Here is a 19,536-nt window from a genome sequence, read left to right as displayed (position 1 = left end):
CCAGCAGGGTTTAAGGAGGGCTGTTGGATGTCAGCAGGCCAAGGAGCTTTGGAAGCGGCCGTGAAGACGGGTAGAAAAGCTGGCAGCAGTGCTGCTAGAGATGTAAGGTCCTTCCCCGGGCCACCAAACTCCTGCTCTGCCCTTAAGAAGCAACCACCTTGGTGCTCTTGGTGGCCCATCTGCAATGGCACGGCCAGCCCTCTGCGCCCAGGAGGCTTCCGGGTGTCCTCGAGGTGGCACCTCCCGGAGCTCCTGGGGGTCACCTTGCCCGCGTTAGCCGGCTCCGGAGGCAACATCGTTATCATCCCTTCCTTAACGAGGGACTGAGGAGGGGGTGGGCTCGCTTATCACCAAAGCGCAGCCACGGCGCGCTGCAGAGCTCTTGCAAATTGTTCCTCCTTGCCCGTCCTTCAGCTGAGATGGGAAGCGCAGAGCTGTTACCAGCCCCTTCACCCGGCCGGGTGGCTCCGGGCTCCGCAGCAGCGGCCGTGCATGGTCCCCTGTCCCCATCTGCCCCTTTGGGGGCAGGGGGAAAGTTTGGGGTTAAATTCCTCGCAGCACCGAGGAGCGCGTCAGGCTCGGTGCGTTTCCCCGCTGCCCGCGCTGGCATCCAGCGGCGTGCAAAGCCCTCCGGCTCCTGCTTGGCACGGGGCGCCGTGACGAGACATCCCGTGGTGAGAGGTCCCATCGCGGAGGCATCCCGTGAAACGGCGATGCTCGGGGGCCGTCGCCTCCCTGCGCCCTGCGGTGCCCAAACCCCCGTGGGCGCTGCCGAGTGTCACCCCTAGACCTGCTTCAGTGCCCGGCTCGCCTGGCACGTGCCGCCGTTTCGGGGTACCGGCTCCACGCAAGGAGCGGCCAAAGGCAGCGACTTCTTGCAGAGTTTGCAGCTTTCCCCCCCTCCCCCGAGATAAAAGCGGCATCCGGATCCCTTTCCGACCCCCCCCCCCCCGCCCCGAAGCCGGGAGCAAAGGGCTCAGCCCCTCTCCACCCCCGGAGGAGCGGGGCCGCTTGCAAGGCCCGCGGCCAAGGAGGGCTGTTATTCATTACCCATCCCGGGTTGGCCAAGGGGCTATTTGACCCGCACTGCAGGATCCGGCCAGGCCTTGCTCCGAGCCCCAGCACCGGCGGGATGGTGAGCAAAAGCACCGGGCAGGGAAACTCGAGAGCCGCCGGGTGGGAAGCAGGGTCCGGGGCGGGCGGGGGGACCGTCGGGCCGGGCAGGGGCTCTTGCGACTGTCGGCGTTTATGAAATAACCATTTTAGGAAAAGCCAAGGAAAAAAAAAAAAAAAAGGAAATTTTGGAAAAAATTTAGGAAAGCCCAAAAATTGCTGCTTTCAAATAAGGTCGGGCGCTGGCTTCTGAACAGGAATGTTTTCCAACCCGGAGAATTTTTGCTTTTACCAAGCAGCCATTTCTTTCCCTAATTTTTTTTTTTCCTTGCCTTTGTCATTCCCCCGCTACCCCCCTCCTCCCCAGCGCTTTCTGTCGGATAAACTGGTTTCGCTGCCTTTGTGTCCTGGGGCGCCGAGTGAAAGGCTGTGATTTAACCATGTTCATCGGGGTGGGGGGGGGGAAGGGATCCGTGTCGGGCAGCCAGCGAGGCAGCCCCGACCTCCCCCCTGCCCTGGGGGCTCCAAAGCTGCTGGTCTTTCCCTCCCCCCCCACCCCATCCCGGGCAGGGTGCTGAGGAAGGGGATCGAGCCGCTCCCCTCGCCCGCCCTGTGATGGGAGCCAGTGGGATGCAGGTCGGTGGGGAGCGCGTGGGAGCCGGACCTGCCTGGGGGCGGAGGGGATTGTTCACCCCCTGCTCTGGGGGCTCGGTGCCTCAATCCGTGCCAGGTCCTTCCTTGCCTCAAGCCCTACCCAGGAAATCCATCCCTTCACCCCAAAACCAAGGCCTTCCCAAATTTCCCCAGCGATGCCCCAAGGTAACTCTCACTCCTGCCCTGGGGTTCGGTTGGGGCCGGGCGCTTTGGCCCCTCCATGCCAGGCCTGGGGGCAGCAGCTTGGGTTGAGGGCTGAGGTTGGAGGGAGGTTGCAATCAGAGCCTCATGGTGAGGCCATCTGGGGACACTGGGTCAGGAGGCCGTGTCTGTGGGACACGGCCTAGGTATGGGTGCTGAGACGGGGGTCTGAGCAGAGACCAGAGCAGGGCAGAGGAGTCCGTGTGAGCTGAGAGGGCATGGTTAGACCCCAGCATATGAAGGAAGGGATGGGCTCTTTCCAGGAGATGTCTCACCCGGATCGGGGAATCTTCCCGCTTCTCCCTACTGACTTCAAAGAGAGCCCAAGCTCTCTTCCTCAGATGGAAACACCTCTGCTCTAGGGTTTAAAGAGGGAGAGATGAACCATCTGTGTCCATAAATGTCTAATCCCTTTGGAAATCTGGCTCTCCAAGGCTCCCTGGGGCAGTGGATTTGACAGACAAAAGATGGCCTGTGCAGAAAATCAGGGCAAGTGTTTCCTTTCCTCTGCTTTAACTCTTGTTTTTGACCTAGGTTCACGGCCAAGGAGGAGTCAAGTTCCAGAACTGGGCCAAGACTTATGGCTCCTCTCCAGAGCTGTACTTCCAGCCTACGTCAGTGGAGGAGATCCGAGAGGTAAGGCAGGCGTTTGAAGGAAACGAAGAGAAATTAGAAATCAAGAGAAAGAAAGGCCAGGAAGGGCTCTGCTGCTCCATCGCATTCAGTCTTGAAGACCAGTGATGACTACACCATCAGGCCTTCCCTCAGCCCCAGGATATGGTCCATCCTACCAAACCGCCTCTCAACAGGTGCTCTAGCAGATGTGTCAAACGTCTGAAAGGTGCAGAAAACCAACATCCCATCCCTGCGTTAGGGGCAGGGTTTAACCCAGGGAAATTTGGGCATCTCCAGGGAAATTCTGATGGTGCCTGGGAAGTTTCTTGCAAGTCCTGTGTCACTTCCGTCAGCCCTGGGGATGCTTTGGTCACTCAGGGGTGTCTCGGATGGGCATCACCTCTTCTGGGCTGATCCTAATGGCTGTGTTAGGAGATGTCTGGCCTCCAGCAGTGGTTTTAGCCCCAGGCGATGGGTGTAAAGCAGGTGCCAAAGATGGGTGGAATTTGTTATCCGCTTGAGACATTAGTCTCTCACGCTTGACTGCAGAAAGAGCCTGAGGGATTAGACAGGATTAATCACTAGAGGGCTAAAAGCCTGCAAGAGAAACCCAAGATCCCCAAGTCTCAGTCCCTCTGGCGCCTCCTTCAGCACACGGCTTTGAGAGGGATGCTGGGCATTCAGGGCCTTGTGTTGTCTCTGCAGATCCTGGATATGGCCAGGCAGAGGGCCAAGAGGGTGAAGGTGGTGGGGGGTGGCCACTCCCCTTCAGACATTGCCTGCACCGATGACTTCATGATCCAGATGGGGAAGATGAACAGGATCCTCAAGGTGAGCTCTGCTTCTGGAAACGCGGTGGCACTCCTGCCTGCGGCCACTGCAGACTGGGAGGCATTGCACCACCATCATCATAGCTGGAGTGGGGGAAGAAGGGACGGGGAGGCTTTCTTCTCCTCAGAGCCAGGGTTTTTCCCCAAACCAAATGCTGAAATGCTAGTGCAAGACTGGAGATTTATTTTTTCCCCTGTGCAAAAAGGATCGCTTTGGAAGTAGAGGGAGCAGCTATAAAAATGCAATGAAGTGATGTCTTGCCAGTGTGCGTTTGATGAGGAACATGGTCCATGTGGCCATAACCCACAGCCCCTGCCCCTCAGAGCAGAGTTTTTTAGGACAGGTGCTGGAGTGGAGCGTGGAGAGGAGAAGCAGTGGTAATGTTCCCCCTTGAGATGAAGGATCCTCTTGAGATGGGAAGAGATGGTGCCTGTCTTGAGGATCCTGTTTTTTCATCTCTGTAGATCCTACTGAGCTTAGTCTTTGCTGGTGTAGGTGGAAGGGCTTAACCTTTGCATGATGCCCTTATCACAGCATGGATGAAGAGGAGATATCTGGCAGGACTACCTTTCTCAGGATGCTCTGGGAAATGCAATGTGGCTTAATGCAAACATGCAAATGTGCCTTAAAGAACAGTGGCCTAGCAAAGGCCTGGCGGAGCGTTTCATGTGGATGTCCGTGGTCTGTGGTTTCTTCCTGTGTACAGTGGGAAATGTCCCCACGGCAGGGAGGAGAACTGGTCCATTCCAGTTTCCTATGCTTGACACTGTGCAGGAGAAAGCTCTTGCTGGTTGCCTTTGGATCGTATGCTAACCAGCTGGTGGAGAAGGAGAGCTGCTGGGAGTGAGGGGTTTTCTGGTGCCCTGGTTTGCATCCAGGGTGCGGGGAGAGACTGGGCCCTTACTGGGGCTGCACGGCTGGGCAGTTAAAAATGCACTGAGAGGACTGCCCGCGTGTTGTGTGTGTGGCTGTGCGCACACACACGTGTGTGCACACATGTTTGTGCATATGCATGCATGTGTTTTTTATGTAAGGTGCACTTGTATGCGTGTACGAACATGTGCATAGTGAAGATGAAGCGCTCCGGACTGCAGCAGTAAATCCTGAGAGCTAGGTCATTAATGGTAATTAACAGCAATAAGTGATTAAAGAACAGCTCCTTCCTTGACAGCTCTGTCTGTCAGAAGTGGGATGAATAGCTCCTGATGAGCAGCCCTTGCAGCAGGAGCTGACCAAAGTTGGCCAAGCAAGGCGAGGGGCAGAGCTTTGCTGGGGGAGCCTGTTCCCATCTCGCACGTTTGGTCCATTAGGAGAACGTGCAGCTCTTGCGTTGCATGATGTGCAGCGTACTGTGGATGTTAGCGATGTGCAGCGTACTGTGGAGACAGGTTAGGGTTGGAGAGGGGTGGCAGCTCCAGATGGAGCAATGCCGCACGGTGCCCAGCTCTCCTGGATAAATGTTATCTGCTGAGCAAATGCACTTGTGCATGGGCCTCTTCCCTGCTGAGCTCTGTGAACTTGCCCTCCCATTTTGCATCCGATCCTTGGCAGGTGGATAAGGAGAAGCAGCAAGTGACGGTGGAAGGTGGGATTTTCCTCTCGGATCTGAATGTCGAGCTGAGCAAGCACGGGCTGGCCCTGGCCAAGTGAGTGAGACGTGTCCCTGGGGCCCTTTCTTGGCTTTCCCCCGGTTGTCCACCATTGCCCCATGCTACGTGCTGGGACATGGCAACACACAAACGTTTGAGGAGCTTTTACTGCAAAATAGGGGTGTTAACTTCAGGATTTGGTCATTCACTGGGGGGGTGTGCAGACCACAGGTCAAAACCACCGGATGGGATAGCTGGTCCTGCCTCGGAGCCGGGGGCTGGGTGAGGGAGCCTTCATCCCTGTACCGACTCCACTGCACCCACCAGGCCGGTGCTTTTTTTGTCACAAATGAAAGCTTTGCTCTCCCTGGCCCTGGCCCTCCTCGGGATGCATTGCACGAGGCAGAGGCTGACAGCAGACAGCTCTTTATCTGGCAGTAAAAGCAGGCTGACGGCAGATGAAATCAGGCTCGAAATGAGTTTCTTTAATGGCAAAGGGTAATTAGCCACTGGAAAGAGTTAGCGAGAGGCGTGGGAGGGCCTTTGCTCAGCGTTGCTTTGGGATGCCTGTTGTCACTGGGGGTGGGAGTGACAGGCAGTGGGTCCCTGTGCTGTCCCCGAGCGGATCACAGCCTCCTGCAGCCTTGAACCCACCTGATCCTCCTTCACTGGGGGCATCTCCCAAGGGGCTCGGAGATGCATTTGGCAAGGGCTTTGCAAAGGGAACGGCAGCTGTGGAAGGAAGGCCTTTCTCGCACGCTTTCTCATATGTTTGCTCATCCCAGGGGAAAGAAACACTCTTTAATTGCAGGCTAGCTCAGTGCTACGTGTTCCTTGGTCATATGAGCGATCAGCTTGTTAGAGGCCTGGCCAAAGCTGGGATGAGGGTTTGGAAGGAGAAACCCTACCTGAGCAGGCAGCTCAGGGCACTTTGGGGTGAGCAGACGGGTTTACAGCAGAGAAATCTGCTGAGAAGGTTGCAACGGACACCGAAACCCCGTCTGGTTCAGGAAGTCTCTGAACATCTGCCGCTGGAAGCAGGAAGGGCATTGGAGCAAATTGCTCCGTTTGCTTCCACCTCCTGCCTTGCCCACGTGGCTGGAGAGTTGTCCCCCAGGTCGCCCCCGGTGCAGACCTCACGTAGCGGGATCCTCACCCAGCCCACTCGTCTGCCCGCAGCTTGGGTGCCGTTTCCGAGGTGGCAGCGGCCGGGGTGATCGGCACGGGGACCCACAACACCGGCATTGAGCACGGCATCCTCCCCACCCAGGTAAGGCCAGGACCACCGGGCTGCTCCTCGTCTTGGTGCAGGGATGCGTGTCGGGGTGCACATCGATGCATCGACCTCGGCGTCTGCCCTGCGAGGCAGATGTCCCAGCGCACGATCAAAATGCTGGGGCACCCGGCCCTGGGGTTGATGGAGGACCTCGGCCAGCCTGGCTTGCCCCACGTGCATGCTGGAAGCCACGTGCGGTCGTGCACCCCATGCAGCATTGCCAGTGCTTTATGCTCCTGCCTAACGCCAGCCCTTGGCCCCTTGGTTGCTGGCTGGATTAATCCCCGATGGGGAGTGAAGGGTCAGAGTAACCTGGGTCTGCTGATGTCTTGCAAAACTTCATCAGCCAGCCAAGGCGTTCCAGCCCCAAAACGCCTGTCCCTGGGCTTTTTGTCTTATAACCCGATGAATAGCCTCTGTATCAAAAGAAAACCATTTCTTCTCGTAACCGAGCTCCCCCTGAAACCAAATCTCTTTGGAGCTCAGGTCTGTTTTTAAATAGTTAAGAAAATCCTTCAATCTGAACTCAAATCCTGCATGGCGATTCCACTTATGACTACAGAGAAGTGAAAAAGTTTGGGGGAGATTTGCTTCTTTAATTGATGGCTCTTCCTAGCATCTACCAGAGAGAGAAGGATCCTTTTATGCTGGAAAATCCATGGTGGGAGGAGAGAGAGGGGCTGGTGGAGCCCAGCTCATCTGAAAGCCCCCTGTGATGCTGGTCATGGTGTCAGGGTCTCCCTGCTCAGCCCTCAACCCCATGGTTGGGGGTTGCAGGGACCCAGCGCAGCGTGGAAATGGGACCTGAGGCCCTTCCCAGCAGCAGGTTCAGAGGGGCCTGGGGTTTTCCAGCTGATTGCATTCCTCAGGGTGTGGGACATAGATCTGGAGTAACTCCTAAGAGGCATTCAAGATCAATTAGCACTGCCCTATTTTATACTCTTTTATACTTCTGTTTTTCCGATACTGTCTGATTTTTTTTTTCTCTGCATGAAGGGGAAAGAGAAGACAGTTCCCTGGCAGGGCATGCTCTTGGGGATGACGCTTTCCTCTCCTCTCGTCAGGTCGTGGCGTTGACACTGCTGACGGCTTCAGGGGAGATCCTGGAGTGCTCGGAGTCGGTCAACGCGGACGTCTTCCAGGCTGCCCGCCTGCACCTGGGCTGCCTGGGCGTCGTGCTCACGGTCACCTTCCAGTGCGTCCCCCAGTTCCACCTGCATGAGGTGGCCTTCCCATCCACCCTCACCGAGGTACCACCATGGCTTTTGAAGCCTCCTTGGGGAAAAGCAAAGTTCTCTGCAGGGCGAAATGGCCTGGGAAGGGGCTATACTTTGGTAGCAAATCCCACAAATGCCTGAGGGTTATAGTCCTTGTGCATCTCCACGGTGTCTTCCAGCTTGAGACCACATCTGTCCTTTAAGCTGGAAACGTCTCCTGGGTGACAAAGCAGAGAACTTTGCTTCTTGGGAAAGCCATTTTAATCTCCCACGGGTGGGAAGAGCATCTGCTGGGATCGGAGTGGCGCAGGGGGTAGGTGGGGAGGAGAAGCGCTTGTCGATGCCACCTCCTCGCCACGTTGGGCGGGTGGCAGGTTGGGACCCGCAGCTAGAGGTGCGTTGCGTGGTGCACCCGTGACGTGCTGAGGAGCGGAGCAAGGTTTGGGAGCGCAGCCCGTGTTGCGAGGCCACAGGCTGAAGGGACGGTGCTGGAGCCTCCGAGCTGCTGTGGAAGGTGTGATAGGGACGGTTGCTTGCAGAGAAGTGCGACAGGGCTCTTCCTCCAGGATGACGCAGGGCTGTGGTTATGGGTGCACCTGGGAGCTCGTGGCAGCCCTGTGGTGACTGGGTGCCAGGTCTGCATGGGTGCGCTAGCTCCGGAGAAGGTCGTGAACCTGAGTCTGCTTTAACCTCTGCAAAAGAGCAGGTGGGAACTCGGCACCTCACCTGGGCAGCAGAGGAGGTAGAAACACCTCTGCTGTGACCCCCCTCTGTGCACGGCCTGTGGGAGCGGGACACGAGGGAAGTCTGCAAGGAAAGGCACTGGAAAGAAAGCGGTTTTCTTCATTTGCCTGGTCGCTTTTGAGAACCGCAAGGCTGTGGTCTCTGTGAGAGGTCATATGCGTTCCCAGTTGCTTTCAGCACGGAGTCCGTCCCTGGGCAGGTCAGAGGGCTGGAGGTGAAGTGAAAACTCAGCTCTTTTCTTCTTGCCACCAAGTGTCTCACCCTTGAGCTGCTCCCAGGGTCCTCTCAAAGCTAGGTTGGATTGAGTGTGACTTTTTTTTTTTTTTTTTTTGCATTTCTCCAGATTGAGATGAGAGTAGCTGATTTTAGCGGCCCTGACTAGCCCCATTTCAGCGCTCGGTGCAGACCTGGAGCAGCTGAGGGTTGCAGGCTTCAGATGTACTTGGGAACACATTGAAGACTCTTTTATTTTCACCATGGGCTCCCGAGAGTGCTCCTTGAGCTGGGATGTGGTGGTGTCCCTTGGGAACATCCCCCTCTCCGTAACGAACAGCACAAGGGCTGTCCCTGCCCTGAGCCCCAGCCGTGCTGGCCGCAGCCGGGGGTTTCTTCCCCCATCTGAGGCCTGTCCAAACTGCCTCGGGGATGAGTCAGTGCTAAACTAAAGGGCAACATCCAGCTCAGGAGCTTAGATCCTCGGGTTGAGGGAGTTTGCTCTCAAAGGGAGTTGTGCCATCTCGCGGATAATCCTGTGTGGATGGTGCAGAATCGGCTCTGGGAGAGGCTCGGCACAGGTGTCCCATCAGAGCTGTTGCGCTCCCATCATGGGAAGCCCTGCAAGCAGCATTTCAGAGGTGGCTCTGCACCACCTGGGCCAGGTCACTGCAGAAGGGAAGGATGGGTCCGCTGAGCTGCAGGAGGCTCGTGGGGCCGAGGGGTCCGGCTGCTCCTCCGCAGGCTGGGCTGCAGGAGGCTGGAGAGCAGGTCCGCGCTCCGGCCTGGGGTGCAGCCGTTGCTGTTTCGGCTGTTGCCATTCACCGGATGGGAGTTTGTGGCAGGACCGCTCGTGTGGGCGCTCCTCATCCGCTGCACGAGAAGTCAGCCTGCAAAGCGCGGGTCGCCCGCACCTCGGCCGTGCCTTCCTGGCATTGTGTGCCAGCTGGCCAGGGCCCAGGCAGGGGAGAGGAAGGTGCTTTTGGTGGTTTCCAGATGGTGGCTTGACCCCGCTTTCGCTCCGAGTGCAGCCCGTGAGGACTAGCTGCGGCCCAGTCCTGAAAGCCCGGCTGGGCCCTTCCCAGCCGTTGGGCTGCATGAATTTCCCGCAGAGGGCAGCAGGAGTTCCCCAGCGTTGGTGGCGCGGCTGCCTCGCCGGTGATGGAGTGTGTTGCAGTTAGGGAAGGAATGGAAAGCGCCGTCTCCAGGCACTGGCAGAGCCGGTGCTGGAGCAGGAGCATGACCTCCTCGGCTCTGTTTCAGCTCCGGTTCGGGCTCGGGGTTGCCAAAGACGCCGGCTGGCTGGCAGGATGCCCTACATCCCCCTGCAGCGGCAGGGCTGGCTGCTGCTCGCCACGTGGCACCGACGCCTGTTTTGGGGGAGGTAAGCGGGACATCGTGCCCCGGAGGTTTTGCAATCTGGGCAGAAACGCCTGGGTTTGGCTCCTGATATATCAGCATGGGCCCATTTGTGGGATGTGGGATCCTTGCTTGCAGCACGGACTCCCGCTGTGCCACAGCGCTGCGCTTTGCACTTCCGGACGCTCATCCTGGAAAGCTCTGATGCCCTCGAGCACAGCTGGTGCCATCTTTGGGGAAGAGGTTGGCCTGCAAAACCCTGCTCTGGAGCTGCGTGGAGCCCTGCTTCAGTCGGCGATCAGATCAGAGAGTAACTGTGCTTGATTTCTTAATGGGAGAGAGTTTGGTCTCCTGAGCGATGGACTCTGCACGTGCAGCCTGGGCCAGAACCAGCTTCGTTGCCCCAATCAGGGAAACGCTGCCTGCAAAGCAGAAACTCGTTTGCAGCCGCCGCGGTCGGGAGTTGCTCTGGGCTCGAACCAGCCCCTGGGGTGTGCGATGCTCACGGTCCCGCAAGGCCTGTGATGGAGAGGCTGCCTTGCAGTTGCGCTTGCGTTGTCCATGGCCATCATATTCATCTGCTGGGGGCTGTCTCTGAACCATGCACCGAGGCACCAACACAATCAAGTTGCAGCTACTTAACGAGTTAGCAGGCGTCAGAGCTGCTGCGCTGCTCGCCCCATGCGCTGGCTCATAGCGGTGGAAAACGTCGGTGCAAAATGGATTAGCTGAAGCCTCCATCTGATCTCTGAGGCTTAACCTGGTGCTCGCAGAGGCTGGCAGCCTCTGCAGGCCAGCTGAGAGCTAGTAACTTGAGGTATTCATCACTAAGCCTAATGCAGATTTAATGTTACAGCTGGAGAAAATTGTCCCTGCTAGAAATCCAGGACTGGGCTGGCAAACTGGTGTGATGAAGCAAAAACGAGGAGATGACCGTGCTTGCTCTGGCCTGCGTTCCCAGTGCCTGTGCAGCTCCTGGAGGAGTGGAGCAGCAGCCTGCTGAGCAAGGCTGCTCCCACGAGCTGTGTCCTCTCCTGTGAGGTGCTGTCTCCCATCCTGTTGCCTCCTGTTCCTCGGCTAGTGGAGAGCCTGGCCTCTTCCAGTGACAGATGGGCCACCTAAAATAGTCCCTGAGCATCTTGTGCTCTTGGTAATGACTTGGTCCCGTTTTGTGAGTGAGGTCTGGGTGTTTTCCAGGATGCGCTGTCCTTCTCCCGGCATGAAGGTTGGGTTTAACTCTTTTTTGAGTTGAACTTGGGATGAACTGTGCTGAGGATGAGAATTGGTTTTATGCGTCACATATTTCAAGGGCTAGACTGAGTAAATCCCACATCAGGACCAATCCACAGAGATGCATTTGAGTAGCGTGGTGGAAAATTCCGTTTAAATTGGTCTTGCTTGTCTCTGTCTTGCTAAAGGTCCTTCTTGCCTAAACCAGGGTGTATGGTGTTAGTGACTTGCCTGATGTGGGACATGTCCAAGGGATGTGACTTCCTAAGGAGGGTCTCTGGCCTTCATAGATCAGGATCTTGTGTGGCTCTAAAGACTTCATATGCTGTCATCCCCTTGGTGAGTTCTCCACCTGTCCTGCTGTCCATCTTCTCCCAGTTGCCGCAGCCGCCACCACCTCCTCTTTGTGGCCATGTCCCTCCTGAAGTCCTGCATCTTGCATGTAGTCCACAAGACCTGAGATAGCTGATCACAGAGCAGGAGGATGGTGTGAGCTAGGCATGGGCTTCCCATGACCTCTTGGGATGGTAGAGGGGAATGGCTGAATTCCCTGAAAGAGGCATGAAACACCGTTCCTCGGGGTGGTGCATCTTCTTGGCTTTACAAGCCGAGATCTCCTCATGGCCAACAACGGGTGTGATCCAGATCCCTCAGAAAGCATTTCCAAGGCCCTGTGGGCATTTCTACAGAGCAGTTTTAAGGAACATGGCCTCTTTCTCCTGGGAACAACCCTGTCTCTGCTGTTATATAAACTCCTCTTAGCTGCTGGGTACATTTCCTTGGAGCCTGCTTACCCTCATGGTGCTAGGAAGTTGGATGGAGCAAGGAGTTTGCTCAGACACAGGCAGGAGCGTGGCCTTGCCACAGCCAGGCATAGCACAACTTCTCCTGCGCTGCTGCGTTATCCTGATGCGCGACACATGGGGAAGAGGGGACGGTTGTGGCATGCAAATGGAGACACCTCCACCTCTGGCATCACCACCAGCTGCCTTCCCTGCCCGTGCTGCAGCTTGGAGGAGCTGCTTGCCATGCTGGGTGCTGGGGTGTGAGGTGTCGCTAGTGGCCAAGGACTAGCGTGGCTGTCTTCTGCTCCTGAGCTTGGGAACCTCTGCCTAAAAATGGGCTGTGGTGATTTGGCTGCATACGCATCCAAGAGCCCAGAGCTAGGTTTCTGGATGGAGAAATTGAGGGATGGAGTCCAGCAGGAGGAAGAAACCAGTGGCAGTGAAAGCCAAACTCTCCTGGTGCCTGGATCTGCTGTCAACCGCTCTTCAACCATCTTTGTCTTCCTGCGAGCTTTGACATCTCTCGCTGTGCGTAACCTTAGTGGCACCATCATCTGTTATCTCAGGATTGGTCAGCGCTCCAGCTCTAGCAAAGCTTTGAGAAATGCTGCCCTTAATTTTTTTTTAAGGATTGAATTATTGAGTACCCCTTCAGGGTGACTTGAACCGGTGCGCATTTAATACAGTTCTGCCACGTCATCTTTCTAAGTCCTGATCTGAAGCAACCCAGAAGTCTTTGCATGGTGCTGTGGGTGGCTGTGCTGGCTGGGAAGGTGGACAAAGGTCTGGGCGAATTGCCTGACCCTGTTAGCGCATCTCTGCCTAGCTGCTGTCACCCCTTTACCCATACCAAGGGCTGCACCAGGCCAGTCCAAAGCTGTTGTACTTCAGGATCTTATTTTTCCTGGGAGGAGGGAAGAGAAGACACAGGACCGAGACAAACCTGGCCGGACATTTCTCTCCCAGACTACAGCGAGCTGCATTTAGGTGTTTCTGGATGCAGAGGTTGGCTCATGAGACATATTTTGCTTAGGAACTGCCCACTGGTTTTCTGACCCAGCTCGAGCTGTGGCTTCCTCTGTACCCCCTGGCAGGCAGGTCCCCAGTCGAGATGTGCCCTGAGGTAGGATCTGCCACCTCCTCGTGGCACTGATGGCCCCTAGGTCAGGTACTGAACCGCACAGCTCACATCCATCCCACCAGACTGCTTGGACCTTCACTGCATCCTCTGGCATCTCTCATGGGCCAGATCACTTGCCTGTTTGGTTTCTCCACGTATGCAAGGACTGTTTTGCCCTGTCCCTCAGGACTGCTAGGAGAGCGAAATGGGAATGCGCTCGATAAATATTTATGCCATTATCAATTCTTGGTTGTTGCCGCTCCTCGCCCCCTTCTTGATCTCAGGCTTTCATGTCGAGTGGCCCAGTGAGGCGGAAGAGAATAATGGCAAGGGAGCCGCTTGCTTGAAATATTTAAGCCCGAGTTATCTAAGACATTGCAAATAATATATGTGTGCGAGGAGCCAGGCGTGGATTTGCAGTTATATAAGATCTGCCTGCTTTTTTTCCTGGCCTTGTGATTGTCGTCTTCACTGGAAGAAAAAAAAAAAAAACTTAAGCTGTGCCAGCTGCTGGCGGTGCCCAGGAACGAGGCACGGGACGGAGAGGGTTCACTGAAGACGAGCGGGTTTTCGGTGGAGAAGTCGGAGCAGCGAGGAGCGTGCCTGCTCCCGCTCGCTTGCGTGGAGCACCCGGCGGCACGGGGGGACCGACGCTGGGCAAGCAACCAGTTTACGCTGGGGCTGGTGTAAATCAGCAGGGCTCCACATGCGAGGGACATGCCGCACATCCCCGGACCAGGTCAGACCGCAAGATGAGATGCTTCTTCCTCCGATTACCTTGCTGGCTGCCTAGTTTGCAGCTTGGGGCCTTTCTGCGCTGGAGGAGGTTTCTATAATAAGCAATAAGCCGGTGGGTTTCTCTTCCACTAAGTTATCAGATCTGCCTGTGAACCCACCTTAACGACTGGTGGGCGCTGAAGCATTTGGGGCGCCTTGCTTTGGGTCGGAGCTGACCGCTCGCCAGCCCTCGCCCAGGACGTCCCAGCGCCTAGGACGGACCCCGCGAGCCCCGTTTCCTCGAGGCTGAGAGGTTTCTGCCGCCTGACCTCTGCCTCCACTTCAGGCGCTTGGCGGTCAGTGGCCGACATCCCCCCGGGGCTCGCGGAGCCGGCTCGCCCGCTGCTGCCGGCCCCGTTAGCCCGTAGCAGGCTAGCAGCCAGCTGAAAATAAACCTATTGCAAGGATCAAGGGGATGCATTTAGCAACTTTTCTGGCCAAAAAAAATAGGCTGTCGTCAGAAAGGTTTTAGAGGTGGTTTCCTGGCTCTTTGGGAGCAGCAGGCACCAGGCCGCTCATGCTCATCAGTCACAGGCATCGCATTTCGCCTTCCCATCCCTTCCGCTTTAACAGGCGTTACGGCGCGAAGGTCTCGCCCTCGCGGGGGTCACAGCAAAACGCTCCATGCTAAAACAGCCCAACCTGGGGCTTAATAGCTCATTAAAACAAGGCTCTCAGACGACCCAGCTGAAAGCGGGCAGCTTCAGTCAAGGTCACCCTGATCTTCCCGGGGCGGCGTTGGAGGCTCTCTGTGCCCAGCGCGCGCTTCGCCTCCGTCGAGCAAACGTCCCAAAGGAAAGCTGCTGGGTTTTCTTTAAGCCTCCCTGCAAGGCTGCAGCAGATAGCTGCATGGCTCCTCTTTAAGGAGCTGCCTCTCTTAAAGCTCTTTTCTCTGTCTTTATGAATAATTTGGCAATTTTGCATTTCTCCCGAGAGGTTGGGGGCTTCTCTGGGACCCTGGTGCTTTTGGCAGTGCTGGAAGGAGATGGGAACCGAGCAAAGAAAAGATCTCAGAGCCTCGCTACCCAGCACAGACCCCTCTCGCTTCTGGATGGAGGGCTTTATAAATATATATACATATTTATATATAAGTGACAACGCACCTCAGCAAAGCCCAGGGCAGCATCCTCCATCACGGCTGCCGCAGTTCAGCTGAGTGCAGCGAGCGCATTGGGACTCTGCATATCTCCAAGGGGCACGTGAAGGCGTTGTGGGATCATGAGGACAGGGGCTGCTGCTGGGTGCTGGCTCCTCAGGGTTTGTGTCTCCAGGGTGCTCCATGCTTTCAGGCTCAGCAAGGCGTCCCAGCTCCATGCCCACGATTGCCTCAGGGCCCCGGATCGTTGATGGCTGGAGGAAGCCCAGGATGCCCGTTGTGGCCCTGGCTGTGCTGCTTCACGCTTGGGGTATTGCTCATGGAGCAGTGTTGGGCTGGCAGTGGTTTGACTGTGGTAGGACTTGGGGTCTGTGCTTGGCCATGGGGACGCCCTGTGTACCAGGTGCTGCATGAGTGGGGAGGAGCCAGCAGTGCCTGCAAGACAGAGGTCTCTGCTACAGCCTGCTGGAGGCAGAGGAGACCATGGACATGCCCCTTTCCCCTCCTTCCCAGGAGTTGAGTCTGTGGGTCTCTTATCTCCTTCCTGCCATGGCCAGGCTGCACTGACTCCCCTCCAAACCTGGGATCACCGAGATTGCAGATGATATCCCCAGCCCTGTTCCAGCACTGGCGATGCCCAGCTCCACAGTTGGCCTGGAGGCCTCCGAGGTGCCTCCCTGCCTGCTCTGAGGGGCCATTCGCTGACCAGCTGTGGTTTCTCGGGGTGTTTCAGGTGCTGGATCATCTCAACGACCACCTGAAGAGATCCAAATACTTCCGCTTCCTGTGGTTCCCGCATAGCGAGAACGTCAGCGTCATCTACCAGGACCCCACCAGCAAGGCAGGTCCCACTGGTCCCACGTCAGGAGAGAGAGGGGCCCATGCACAGAGCCCGGGTGTCCTTCCACAGCCAGTGCTTTGGGACACCAGGCAGGGCAAGGGCTGTTGGGGGGTGGTTGATCCTGCAAACAGCACTTGGGGCTGGACAGGAGTATCCCAGGGCTGAGCTGGGAGCGGCTCAATAGTCTGGAGGTCCTGGGAGGAGGGTGGCATTGCCAGCAGCTGGGCCTGCACCTTAGCTCTAAGCTCTCCGTATCCCCATCACAAAGCCTGTTCTCCAGTCCAGCACTGTGAGGTCTGCCCCTTCCTGGGACTGGATGTGGCCCCATTTGCCCATGGGAGATGGATTGGGTGGCCCTGGGATGCCCTTCTCCAAACCCCTGCTCCCAGCCCAGCCCTGCCCAGGTGCATGCTGCCCATCTCGGTGCCTGTTGGCAAGCGAGGTGAGGAAAGCTGCAGTTCCTGGTGATCGTCACCTTCCTCTGCTTGGCTTTGCAGCCTCCCTCTTCCTCTGCCAGCTGGTTTTGGGATTACGCCATTGGCTACTATTTGCTGGAGTTTCTGCTCTGGATCAGGTAGGACCAGGCTTGGGGGAGGAGAGGGTAGGGCAGGTTTGTCCAGGGTTGCAGGCCCTTTGCTGCCCAGCTCTGTTCCCTGCATCTCTATAACTCCTGTGCTGCTTCCCTTAATGCTGGGTGCCCTAAGCAGGGGAGGGAGAGGGGGGATGATGGCATGAGGGGACTTGTCCCCAGGTCATCCTACCCTTGGGGATGAAGGACTCATCTGTTCCCCTCCAGCAAGCTCCTCTGCAGAAGGGAGTGGGTTTTGGCTCGGGGATGATATCTGGGACTGCACTGCCCTCTCGTGTGCGCAGAGTGGGAGCAACATGGGTTTGCAGCAGAGCAAAGGAGCCTTTGGGAGATGGAGTTGGCTGCAGAGGTGTCTTGAGCCCTCCCCCACGTTACCGAGGCTGGGCTGGGAAGTAGGACCCCAGTGCCCCAGGAGAGCCCGGCTGGACTCGGTGAATATGGAAAGGGGGGGACATGGCTGCTTCGAACGCTGCTAAGGGCCTCGCCCCCAAGATGCTGAGAGTGTCTCTCAAGGGCACAGGTCCCAGATTTGGTTGCAGAGAGCACAGCGGCTCCCTGCAGAGCTGCAGGTCCCCCTGGGCTCCAGGACCCTGGTAGGGGGTCTCCCTGCTTTGCTTACAGCCCCCTGAAAGGGCATCTCCTGCCCAGCATCCCCGTGCTGTGGTTGGGCGCCTTGCAGCTCCCCCCCTGCCTGTGGCAATCCCACAGCTCCGGGGTCCGGCCTCACTTCCCGCTCTTTCCCCTGCAGCACCTTCGTGCCCAGCTTGGTGTGCTGGATCAACCGCTTCTTCTTCTGGCTCCTCTTCAGCTCCCGGGTGGAGAACGTTGCCGTCAGCTACAAGATTTTCAACTATGAGTGTCGCTTCAAGCAGCATGTTCAAGACTGGGCCATCCCCATGTAAATGGCTCTGCAGACCCTCCGCGTGCTCTGCCCCCGGGGCAGTGGCGAGGTCTCCATGCAAAGGAGTCTGGCTCGCTGGCACCATGCCAACCTGCAAGCCTAGCATGGGGACCTTCTGTGTCCTGTCGTAGGCTATCAGATCCAACCTCCATGGCATGTCTTGGGACTCTGTAAACCCAAGCAATGGGAGGGATTTGCTGGGACCTACCAAGCCAAACCCTGAATTAGCACCGGGTGGGGGATGAAGCTGGGGGGACAAGGAGGGCTCCAGCCCAGCAGCAGCTGGTCATGGCCATGCTAACATTAACCGGGGCTGGGGGGCTGTTCCTGGGCAGTGAGAAGACAAAGGAGGCCCTTCTGGAGCTGAAGGCCGCCCTGGAGAACAACCCGAAGATGGTGGCTCATTACCCTGTGGAGGTGCGCTTTGTGCAGGGAGATGAGATCTGGCTGAGCCCCTGCTTCCGGCGGGATAGCTGCTACATGAACATCATCATGTACCGGTAAGCCATGGTGCTGGGTGCTCAGGGGCTGCCCAGCTCTGTTCTGCTCCTCTCCTCCTCCCCTCCGGGTCGCACCCAGAGAGCCTGCAGCAGCACGTCCACAGCTCAGACACCGCAGCCGGCTCTTGGCTGGCACTGGGGAGCCAGATTCGATGAGCTCCTGCACAGTAGCTTCCTTGCCCTGCTTGGACATTTGCAGAGCCCTCAGCGGCCAGGCAGGACCTGGGCAGCAGGGGACAGGGTGGTCTTGGGGTGCCTTGGAGTGGACCTCCCCCCGTTTCTTACCTTGACGATTTTGCCCTGCTGCCCGCTGGCATTTCCTTGGTGAAGCTTGAGCCACTTCTGGTCCTGCCTGAGCCCTCAGGCCCTGCCTGCAATGTCCCCTTCCCTGTCCCTGCCCCAAAGCCTGACTGGCAGTCTCCACATGCTGCCTGAGTTCCTGGAGAGTCAAGCTCCTGGGAAGGGGTTACAGAGGGAGGACATGCACCTGGCTCTCCCTAAGGACAGCTCTTTGCCTGGCAAGAGGGTTTTGGGGTGCCAAGAGGGCTGGCTGAGTTCCCAGAGGGTTTCCATCCCCTGGTGCTGGTAAAAGAGGCAGTCCAGGTCCCCGATGGTCGCCTCGGAGCCCTTCTCCCCCAGGAGGGGAACATGGAAGAGGTTTTCCTGGTATGCGAATGGCTCCAACTAATGCCCTCCAGGCCCTACGGGAAGAACGTCCCCCGGCTCAACTACTGGCTCACCTACGAGGGCATCATGAAGAAGCACGGCGGGAGGCCGCATTGGGCAAAGGTATCCATGGCCCTGTTGCTCCCGGGGGAGAGGGACCTGGGGCTTGGGAAGGGGGTGGCTTCCCCCTCTCTGTCCAGGCTCGTCATCTGGGGAGGGGTCATCATCCACAGAGGGTCTGAGAAGGGCACCCACATCCACCTGCTCTCACTGTGCACCACCGGGGGTGCCTCAAGGAGATGGCCTGCAGCCCTGTGCACACAGGGTTTCACCTCTTTGCTAACCACCCTTGGCATGCAGATGAGGGCAAGAAGGTGCTTCCTGCGCCACGGGGCTGGGGGTGGGGGGGGGGGATCCAGGGCCAGCGGAGCTATGGGGAGCCCCTAGCTGGTTTCTCTACTGCAGGCACACACATGCACCCGGAAGGACTTTGAGACCATGTACCCGGCCTTCCCCAAGTTCTGCGCCGTCCGGGAGAAGCTGGATCCCACGGGAATGTTCCTGAACGCCTACCTGGAAAAGGTGTTTTACTGATGATGTGGGCAAGGGGCGAGGCAGGAGGTGGAGGAAAGACTAGCCCCATTAGCCCTGGTTCTCAGGACACATCAAAGTTCATGGTCCTCCATGGCTCCAAGGTGCTGCAGCCCCAGCTCTGTCCTTGTCCTTTGTTGCAGCCAGCAGCAAGAGCTGGCCCTGTGGAAGGGGCTTGGTCTGATCTCCAGGCTCTGGCAACTCAGCTGTCCCAGGTTTAATGCCAACAGGACCTCTGCAGGGCCTGGAAATAGCTCCTGGAGACCAGGTGCTCAGGTATGCTGTGTTCTTGTCCCCCCTGAGACCTGCGCAGGCCCACGCACCTCCTGTCCAAGCTGATACCTCAATAAAGACCTTTTCTCTGAGCAAAGTCAACCTGAATGTGTGTTCCTCGCCCACGCGTGTGTCCAAAGGAGGTCCCAGCCCCAGAGATGGGAGAAGGGAGCTGTTGTCTTGGCACAGCCCCAGTGCTGGGGTCGGGGTTAGGTATGGAGAGCTGAGCCCGTTGCACAGCCCTGGGGCTGGTGCCACCTGGGTCCTCAGAGGCCAGACCAGACTCCCCTTGCAGCAGCATGTGGGCAGATTTTGGGAGGAAGAGGCTGAGCAGAGATGGGCTCAGCCTGAGGAC

At 57.5% G+C, this 19,536-nt stretch overlaps 1 protein-coding gene across 1 annotated transcript; it reads left to right on the top strand.

Moving 5' to 3' along the window:
• Window positions 1–380: 380 nt before the first annotated feature.
• Window positions 381–19,287, top strand: LOC104154090 (L-gulonolactone oxidase). Its single transcript, XM_068936702.1, has 12 exons — window positions 381–1,135; window positions 2,503–2,604; window positions 3,289–3,414; window positions 4,966–5,060; window positions 6,183–6,273; window positions 7,344–7,529; window positions 15,554–15,661; window positions 16,159–16,235; window positions 16,999–17,148; window positions 17,487–17,651; window positions 18,350–18,440; window positions 18,783–19,287. Exons 1-12 carry the CDS (start codon window positions 1,133–1,135, stop codon window positions 18,909–18,911), a joined length of 1,323 nt encoding a protein of 440 aa, XP_068792803.1. The 5' UTR covers window positions 381–1,132; the 3' UTR covers window positions 18,912–19,287.
• The last annotated feature ends 249 nt before the right edge of the window (window positions 19,288–19,536 follow it).

This window comes from Struthio camelus, chromosome 3 (genome assembly GCF_040807025.1).
Source record: "Struthio camelus isolate bStrCam1 chromosome 3, bStrCam1.hap1, whole genome shotgun sequence".
In the NCBI taxonomy this organism is placed as follows: Eukaryota; Metazoa; Chordata; class Aves; order Struthioniformes; family Struthionidae; genus Struthio; species Struthio camelus.
This window is presented reverse-complemented; position numbering and strand designations above follow the sequence as displayed.